Source organism: Takifugu rubripes, chromosome 1 (assembly GCF_901000725.2).
Source record: "Takifugu rubripes chromosome 1, fTakRub1.2, whole genome shotgun sequence".
In the NCBI taxonomy this organism is placed as follows: domain Eukaryota; kingdom Metazoa; phylum Chordata; class Actinopteri; order Tetraodontiformes; family Tetraodontidae; genus Takifugu; species Takifugu rubripes.
Window position 1 is genome coordinate 640803 of NC_042285.1, and position 9854 is coordinate 650656.

General features: G+C 47.8%; 1 protein-coding gene across 2 annotated transcripts; it reads right to left on the minus strand.

The window, feature by feature from the left end:
* Nucleotides 1-33: 33 nt before the first annotated feature.
* Nucleotides 34-7050, minus strand: LOC105419831 (tripartite motif-containing protein 35-like). 2 transcript variants are annotated; one of them, XM_029850709.1, is made up of 7 exons: nucleotides 6571-7049; nucleotides 6142-6473; nucleotides 1138-1242; nucleotides 842-1063; nucleotides 745-767; nucleotides 488-603; nucleotides 34-403 (listed from the first exon to the last, which is right to left on the minus strand). In XM_029850709.1, the coding sequence occupies exons 1-7, from the start codon at nucleotides 6830-6832 to the stop codon at nucleotides 153-155; spliced, it is 1311 nt and encodes a 436-aa protein (XP_029706569.1). In that variant the 5' UTR covers nucleotides 6833-7049; the 3' UTR covers nucleotides 34-152. The 2 variants fall into 2 exon arrangements, with proteins under 2 accessions (XP_029706569.1, XP_029706579.1); XM_029850719.1 differs by lacking the exon at nucleotides 1138-1242 and having other exon boundaries at nucleotides 6571-7050.
* Nucleotides 7051-9854: the final 2804 nt, after the last annotated feature.

Here is a 9854-nt window from a genome sequence, read left to right on the forward strand (position 1 = left end):
TTTAATCAAAGGAGAGGAAGAAAGAAAGGCAGCATCGTTTGACGCAGTTTAATGGGAACAACGTTGAACATCACAAAAGGATCATTTGCACAATAATGTTGAGACACGACGACCCGAGACTCTTCCAGAGGAGCCCAGAGGAGCCGTTTCGACTACTCTGGTGGTGACACCACGTGCACGTGCTGCACCGCGCACGTGCACGTGCTGCACCGCGCAGTTGGATCATCTCTCTGCACCAGCCTTCTGGACCTTCTGTGGTGTTTGGGGACGTTGTCCTCACCACCCAGCCTCTGAGGGGGGGGGCTCTGGGAGCTCCCTGGGTATCTGCAGGTGACTGTGAGCATCACTTCAGGCTGGACTTCAGCCACCTGGGGCCTTGGAGACGCTGCTGGTTCTCCTGAAACTGCAGGAACGACAAGTCAAAGCACATCGATGGAGATCTGTGGGCTTCTGCTGGACGGGATCCAACCGCTCCGACCCAACTTACTGTTCCTTGTGATTCTCAGCAGCTTCCTCAAGACTCTGAACTGAAGGTTTTCCACATATTTGGCTTCTTCTATCTGCACTTGTGGAGGTTCTGGATGCAACAGAGCTTTCTGAGTCCTGGAGCAACGTCAACAGGTTTGAGAGAGAGAAAAGGCCCCAAAACAGAAATGAAAGACTTCTGAGACCATCTGGAGAAGGATGGGAACTCGAAGTTCCGTCCCTCCAAGAGAGAAGAGAAGATGATGGATGAAGACAAACCTTTCCAAAGAAGATTTGAAGCTCTGTGAAGATAAGAAACAGCAGCAGTCGTTTCATTGGTTCATAGATTCACGACCTCCTTCAGGCGTACGCTCACCGCCAGGAAGGAGGCGTCGGTAGCTAGTTCCTCCATCTTCTTCACGCCGTCGGACAGCGACAACGCGTCGCGGCTCGTCTCCTTGATCATCTGGATCAAATGGATCTTCTGGGATTCTTCCCGTTTCAGTGCTGCCAGCAGGTTCGCTTCCTCCGTTTTCAGGTACCGTCGGAGCTCCTTAAATTCCTCCTTAATCTTCGTGTTGGTGGTTCGGCTCTGACGCTGGGGGTCAGAATAGAAACATGACGTCATCGTCCTTACGAAGACGTCTGACCGATGAGCGGTGCCGCGCTGACCTCGATGCGCGCGACCAAAGAGGTGCACGTGTTCCTCAGCCTCTCGAAATCCTCCTGCTTCTCTCTGATCTTCTTTGGAGGGATGGGAACCGAGGAGGGAGGAAGCTAAAGAATAAAGAAGTTGCACCGTTTCAGTGCTCTTGACAGCAGCAACAGACTCAAGCTCCAAAGTTTAACATGTTTAACATGTTGCCACGGTTACAGGTTAACCTGTTAGCGTGAGAAAAAATTAGCTTCGTGGTATGAAGAGCTCAAAGGAGTTGGTTTGGTTTCTGAAAAGGAAGAACTTCCATCTTTGATCCTCCTGAGTCTTGATGGCAAAAGATGGCAAGACTTGGGATGTGATGTAAAACACTGGAGCAGCCTGCCCTATAGGCCTCAGGGTGAGGTTGATTTTAATGATCAGTTCCAGGTGTGGCGCATTCCCCTTAAAACATGGTTGCTGACTCATCCAGCAACGCACCTCACAGACCAGAGTTCATGAGAAGAAGACATCTTCCTCACGCAGGAGGAAGAGGAGAAGCTGAAAGAGCTTCCCCCTGAACTATGGTCGGAAGGACCTGCAGATGTAGGTCTTATAAAAGGAGCAGAACCTGTAAAAATAATCCCTAAATCAGATTATAGACCATTTCAGAGGCAATATCCCCTTAAGACTGATGCACAGGAGGGTATTGTTCCGACATTTAACTCACTGCTTAAAGCAGGAGTCATCAGAGAGTGTCCTGAGTCTCCTGTAAATACACCCCTATTTCCAGTAAGGAAGGCATCACCATCTACCGGCTGGCGGATGGTGCAGGACCTGCAAGCTGTAAACGCTGCAGTGGTCCCTAGGTCTCCCTTAGTCGCAGATCCATACACTCTGCTGAATGACTTAAACCCTGAACATCAGTGGTACACGGTGACAAGGTTACCTCAGGGCTACTGTGAGAGTCCCACAATCTTTTCTCAGGTAATGATGTCATCATTAGCTAAGTTTAAACCTCCGTGTGGAAGTCAAATCCTCGTCTACGTGGATCACATCCTCATGGCGTCAAAAACAGAGGCAGATTGTTGGTCAGACACACTAGCATTGCTACACTGGCTAGCCTCACAAGGCCATAAATTAAGCAAAAGCAAACTGCAACTGGTGAAGCAGGAAGTGGTTTATCTGGGCCATGTTTTGACACATAATGGAAGAGCTATTCTTGAGTCGAGGAAAACAGCAGTGCTTGATGCTCCAAAACCAAAAACGAAGAAGCAGATGATGTCATTCTTAGGACTAGTGAATTTTTGCAGATCATGGATCTTCGATTATGCGAAAATAACTGCCCCTTTACAAGCATTGATGTATGATAATCCCTTAGCAATGACTGATGTGTTAACATGGACCCCTGAAGCTGAAGAAGCATTTATGTACATAAAACAGGCCCTTGTAGGTGCTGGAGTGTTAAAGCTGCCAGACTATCAGAAGCCTTTTGAGCAGGTCGTGGATTGCAAAGGTGACTTTATGACTTCAGTTTTATTGCAGAAGCACGGAGATAAGAGGCAGCCAGTGGCCTACTACTCCCACAAGCTAGATCCCGTAGTTTGTGCACTCCCGCCATGCGTTAAAGCAGTGGTGGCAGCATCTGAGGCAGTAAAAGCCTCCGCAGGAGTGGTGCTATATCATGAGCTAACTTTGCTAGTTCCACATGCAGTGTCAATACTGCTGCTACAAAGTAAGATAGCGTTCCTGTCGCCCGCACGTCATCTTTCCTGCATGGCAGTGTTGCTGTCTCAGCCGAATCTGACGATTCGACGCTGCACGACCTTAAACCCAGCAACGCTGCTACCCACCGTAGAAGAGGGACACCAGCACAACTGCCTGGATGAGGTCTCCACCAAGGTCCTGCCGCGACCAGATCTCAGTGATGTCGCGTTGACTACAGGACAGACACTATTTGTGGATGGATCATCAAGAAAAGATGACTGTGGACGCACTAGAACTGCCTATGCAGTAGTCACAGCAACTGAGGTGGTGGAGGCGAAACCACTTCCCTCCTCCTATTCTGCTCAAGCTGCAGAACTCGTCGCACTCACACGTGCCTGTGAACTAAGCAAAGGACAAGATGTTACCATTTACACAGATAGTCAATATGCATTTTCCACGCTGTTTGTGTTTGCTCAACAGTGGAATTTGAGAGGGATGAAAACGTCGACCGGCAAACCGGTCATGCATGCAGAACTGTTAAAAAAGTTATTGGCAGCAGTACAGCAGCCACGCAAAATAGCTGTATGTAAATGCACTGCACACACTAACAACACAGACGCAGTCTCACAAGGCAATGCCTTTGCTGACAGAGCCGCAAAGGCTGCAGCAAATAACAACACACTTCTTGATAATGAGGAATCATTTACCTTAGAACCTGCAGATAATGATATTCTAAAGGAAATGCAACAAAGTGCTCCAGAAAAAGAAAAGGCCATGTGGAAGAAGCGAGGAGCCAAACTGGATGACAAAGGACTATTAACCATAGGAAACAAGCCAATCCTTCCCCGGAATATGCATAAATGGGCAGCATTAGTGAGCCATGGGCCATGCCATGTCTCAACAGGAGGGATGGTACAGATGGTTAATGAACATTATTACACTATAGGACTTCATACATACTTAAAAAATTTTTGTTCACAATGTGCTATTTGTGTAAAACACAGCCCACAGGGAGCCCTTAAGGCCCCTGCAGGCACCACACCATTACCAAATCATCCATTTCACACAGTTTTTCTAGATTTTATTCAGCTAACACCATGTGAAGGTAAACAATATTGTCTAGTAGTGTTAGATGGATTTACTAGGTGGGTGGAAATTTTCCCCACAGCAAAAGCAGATGCACTGACAGTAGCAAAAGTTTTATGTAGAGAGATCATTCCCAGGTTTGGCATTCCGAAGGTCATCTGGAGCGACAATGGAAGCCATTTTGTAAATGAGATAGTGAAAACTGTAGGAGTAACTTTGGACATTGATTTGAAGAATCACTGCGCATACCACCCTCAGAGTGCAGGGTTGGTTGAAAGAGTCAACGGTACTATTAAGAACAGACTGAAGAAATGTATGGACGAGACAGGAAAGAACTGGATGTTTTGTCTCGACCTGGTGAAATTATGGATGCACATAACACCGCACAAGAAAACAGGCATCACACCCTTTGAAGCATTATATGGGCGGCCTTATTGCCTGCCATACTTTGCAACAACAAATGAGCTAGAACATGTTGAGGAAACAATAGCAGATTATCTGAAAAAAGTGTTACTTAACCGATGTGTGAACGCTGTAAATGTTCTGCCGAGTCCTGTGTCTTCCACAGATTCCACCCCCCAGGAACCCATTCAACCGGGCGACTACGTGTGGGTGAAGAAGTTTGTGCGGAAGAGGTGGAACACGCCTAGATGGGAAGGTCATTATCAAGTACAGCTGACCACAAAGACTGCAGTTCGAGTGGACGGGAAACTGTCGTGGATACACCTTTCCCATTGTAAGAAACAGAAGATTCTTCCAGGTGAAGGCGAGGGAGCAGTGGCGGACTCTCCGTAAACGGCTGACGGCCTGTATAGGTCCAGCAACGGCTGAACCCCGTCGGAACCTGTGAAGAGGATCTAAAAGGAAATGAAGTTGTTCTTCCTGATTGTGGTGAGTGCTGTGACGGCAGGACTCGTGAGTTTCGGCCTGTGGGACTTCCGACAGGAGGGAGGTAATCAGGAACAGAAAGAGGCTCTGAGACAGGATGAGAGCTACACGCACCATAGTTAGCCACTTAGGACATTCATGGTTAGGACAAGATCCAGAGTCCCCACACATTTACTAGCTTGCTGTGTAGTACCTCTTGTCCGGGGTTGCATTGGCCGGCTCGTGGGATCAGTTATTACTAGTACTGAGCTGCAGGTGGAAGAACGATCTCTACTGGACGACGATGAAGAATGGATCGACGTAATCCAAGATGTAAAAGAACTGTTCAAGATGTCTTAAGCTGTACACATGTTGAACTCTGAGTGTAAGAAATGTGTTTCTAGGAAAATGACATAATGCATTGAAATTTCATGAAAATGTAAAGATGTGATACTGATGATGAGAATCTAGACGCATTTAACGATAAACAGGAGGGAAATGTGAGAAGAATTATTGTTATTGTTGTTATTAGTATTATCTTTAAATGCTATTGTATGTAGATTTTGAGTGTTTGAGGAATGTTGACAGGAAAAGAAGAACATGAGAGTGTTTCGTAAAGGTGCTGAAGCTGCTGACAACCAAGCCCAGCACCCAGATGTGTCCTGTTGGTCAAGATTAGAGAAGTTTGTTAAAATGGGAGAAGATGTCAGAAGACAATGAGTGATGAGATCCTGTTGGGGCACACATTCTCTCTCTCTCTCTCACTCATTTTCTACCGCTTGTTCCTCCACTGAGGGTCGCGGGGGGACTGGAGCCTATCCCAGCGCAATGGGCGGAGGCAGGGTACACCCTGGATTGGTCGCCAGTCAATCGCAGGGCTGACACACATTCTGTTTGCACCAATAAAAGAGGTGAGCGAGCAGCAGACGAACAGAGTTGACAGAGGAAGCTGGAACTGCTGCTCGACTCCCCCTTGCAAGGCCTCCTGTTGTTTGCGTGGTTACTCTGAGTCTGGTGAACGAACAGCGCGGGTGATCAAAACTTCACCCTCAGTCTGGACCAGTGAGAAGAGCGAAAGACATCACCTTCTCCCCAACGCACCCCGCGAGCTGTAATTCCTTTTTATCGTTGGTTCTGGCTGTTTGCAGCCATGTTAGCATGTTAATAACATGTTATTAGCGTGTTATTAGCGTGTTATTGGCGTGTTATTAGCGTGTTATTGGTGTATTTTGCCTTTTTAGTTCTTTCTATTCAGACTTATTGTGTTTTTTCTTTAAGAAGATGCTGCTGAAGCATCCAATAATGACACAATCAGACAGATTTTGTATGGCAACGTGCAACAGCTGCGTGCGTGCGTACGTGCGTGCGTGCCTGGGAAATACCTGAGGCGCTGGCGTGGGCTGGCTGTGGCTCTCCATGTAGTGTTCGCTCAGATTCTTCAGGCTGAAGTTGACCTGAGGTTCTGCTCCAGTGAAGAGCTGATCGCAGAGCGAGCACCTGCGAGACACTTTCCCCTCCCAGGACTTTTCCACACATGTCCTACAGAAGCTGTGTCCACACTGCAGGATCACTGGGGTCTGAAAAACGGACAAGCAGATGGAGCAGCAAAGATCCTTCGGTGCCTTCAGGGTCTGCTCTTCATCGGGCTTCTGCTCCCGAGCCTCCGGTTGGGCTCCTCCAACCTCCCGCTGCTCTGCGTCGCTGTCTATGATCGCTGGGAATAAAATAGACACTTTAACTCAGATCTAAGCGATCCGGCGAAGCGGAACCGGGGTCATGTGGTCAGAGGTTGTTTGAGATAAACCTTGTACCTTGAGCCAACTGTGTTGCGAGGTCATTGAGCCTCATCCTGTAGAGGACGTCCACGGTGGTGACCACCGCGCCCTCGGCGCCGTACGCCTGCACCAGTTTATCCACCGTCTCCGTCCTGCTTGTGTTCTCCAGCTGTGACCTCTGGATGGGCCGGGACCCCCTTTCCTTGTGCTGGCCCAGGTACCACTTAAACTCCCTCAGCATGGTGTCGTCCAGCTCGTCCAGGAAGTCCTTCAGCAGCTTGGAGATTTGCTCCGTCATTTTTATTTTACCCGTCTGACGAGTGCGAAGATCTCGCGAAGCTGCGTTCGTCTTCTGTCGCCCTGCAGATGTGATGTGTGTGTGGACAGGATGTGGCGCGGAGCTCCAGTGTGTACATTCCCCTCCCCTACACACACATGCACACGTGTGGTTGGAAACTCACACTATCTCACACTAAAGTTTCATTGTTTCGTTATTGCTGCGTTGTCATCTGGGGATTCCAGATGTGTTTAAATGCTGAAGGTGGCGGCAGACTGAGAGTGGCTGCTGGGTTTGATTGGACAGATGCTTCATGTTTCTCATCATCATCATCATCATCATCATCATCATCGTAATCATGACAGATTACGGGTCTTCCATCTAAGCGAAACCTCAGTCTGACTAGAGGGGGATTTTCATTTTCTACACAGTAATTAAAAACCAGGCGTATAGATGGAATCTGTTTTCATCTTTCTGCCTCCACATCATCAGTGTTGATGTCGGAGAGCAAAAAACATTTTCTTAGTGGAGATTTTGCAAAATCTTTGCAGACTGACACGAGTTGCTAAACATGGTTGTGAAGAATGTTTCTTAATAGCAAAGCTAATATTTATTTTATTTAAAATAATCATATAACAGCATTCGCTGTATAATGATGTAAAGTTTGCAGCAACGACATGATGGAAAAGAAAGAGCCAGCAAACTGGAGGTAGAAAAGTTTTCCACCAAACCCGAACTAAATTAAAATAACAATACAGCTGCAACAGCAGCTGAGTCGAATTAAAACACGAAAACAGATTAAAACAACTATTTTATTGCCGAAATTGTGTTTTTAGTATCGGCGCAAACAGACTAAACAGCTGTTAAATGCGTGTCCGACAAGGAATAGGGACCGTCAGAGCAGAGGACCTAAGATTGGTTCCGTGTAGATACAACGACAACGGATGATGATGATGATGATGATGACGATGATAATAATAATAATAATAATAATAATAATAATAATTATTATTATTATTGTTATTATAATAATAATAATAATAATAATAATAATAATAATAATTATTATTATTATTATTATTATTATTATTATTATTATTATTATTATAACAACAACAACAACAACAGTAACAACAACAACAGTAACAACAACAACAACTAGCCAGGCTCTTCTTATCAGAAAACACAAGTATACTCGAGCAAACAACTCAATATTTTATAATCTCGATAAACCACTATGAATAGCAACACCGATTGATATGAATTGTTCTTTTTTATATTTAATAATGAGAATAAAAGGGCTCCTCTCTCTGCAGTGCCGTACTCTACTGCCCTCTGCTGGATGTGTGTTCACATTCATGGTGATCAAGACGTCTCACTGAGGACAAAAGCGCGTTGAATCTCTTTTAGACACTATTTAAAAACCCAAAACGCGTTTGTTTACGTTGACAGCACGCTTTTGTGCATTTGAGAGCAATTATACTCATTCATTTGTGAGCTAATGATGCTTATCTTGAGTGGATCCCGATAGTGTTGTGTGGAAATCTCTCCTCAAACTGTAGCAAACCTTTGATACTTGCACTGTTACAGCCGTTTTATTATCGGAAACAACAATTCAATCATTCACCTTCCTCAGATCCAGTGATTAGCTTCATGATTAAGTGTTTTTAATGACTCCCCCAAAGTGCTGACAGGTAGTTTGTAGTAAAGGGTTGTTTAAACATTTCCTCAGTCTTTATTGTTCCTGAAATTGTGCCTATAAATAATAATTCCTATGTAAAATCGTTGCATTTCATATGTGCCCTGACTGTTCCTATGCGCGTGTGGGCGTGTGTTATCCGGCAGGCCCGTGACCCATGGGCTGCGGCTGCTGTGGGCCGCGTGGCTGCAGCCTAACGGGGATTATTGAAACTGGGGGGGATTAAAAATAAGAATAATGTTGAGAAGAGATTCTTTGGGTGATGACGCAGCAGCGAGCGAGCTGACGTCACGCAGCTCCGACGTTCCGAACTCTGATAGAATTTGTTTGTCTTGGCTGAAGTGACAGAAAAGCCCGGAGTTTAATCGGCAGCGCGCTCTCTTTCCCCGGCGCCGTCGTGCGCGCCGACGCTCGCGACCTGTCAGACACGACCGCCACTGTCGGTGGCAGCTGGGGGTCGCGAGCTTTAATGCTCCAGGACGTCGCCACGGCACGAAGGAGAAGTCAGCGTTCCTGGCTGCCCCCCACCCCCCAGCAGATGATGTCCGGGAGCGTCATGACTCAGCTCCTGGCCCCGTCCGTCCTCTGGGTGAACAACAAGCTTCCTCAGCCTCCGGCCTTCATCTTCCTCATCGATGTGTCCTACAACGCTGTGAAGAGCGGGATGGTCGCCATCGTGTGCCAGGAGCTCAAGACCCTCCTGGACCACCTGCCCAGGTACGCAGACGCACGATGGCGCCCGGGGGAGGGGCCGGACCCGCCGCTCACGTCTGTGTCCCCCTTTGTGGACTCAGGGAGAACCCCGAAGCGGACTCGCCGGTCCGGGTGGGCTTCGTCACCTACAACAAGGTTCTGCACTTCTACAACGTCAAGTCGAGCCTGGCGCAGCCGCAGATGCTGGTGGTCTCGGACGTGTCCGACACCTTCGTCCCGCTCCTGGACGGCTTCCTGGTGAACGTCAAAGAGAGCCGCCTGGTCATCGAGAGGTGGGTCGCCGAGCGCGGCGTGGACACACGTGCACACTCTCCTGCGTTCTCTCTCTCCCCAGTTTGCTGGATCAGATACCTGAGATGTTTGCAGAGACCAGGGAGACGGAGACGGTCTTTGGGCCCGTGGTCCAGGCCGGCCTGGAGGCCCTGAAGGTAAAGGGTTAGGGTCGGGGTCGGGGTTCGAGCCTGGCGTCCCCGTGACCTTGTCCTGGTTCCCCAGGCTGCCGACTGTGCTGGGAAGCTGTTTGTGTTCCACACCTCTCTGCCCATCGCCGAAGCTCCTGGAAAACTGAAAAACAGGGAGGACAAGAAGCTGATCGGCACGGATAAGGAGAAGGTAACGCCGCTGAGCGTG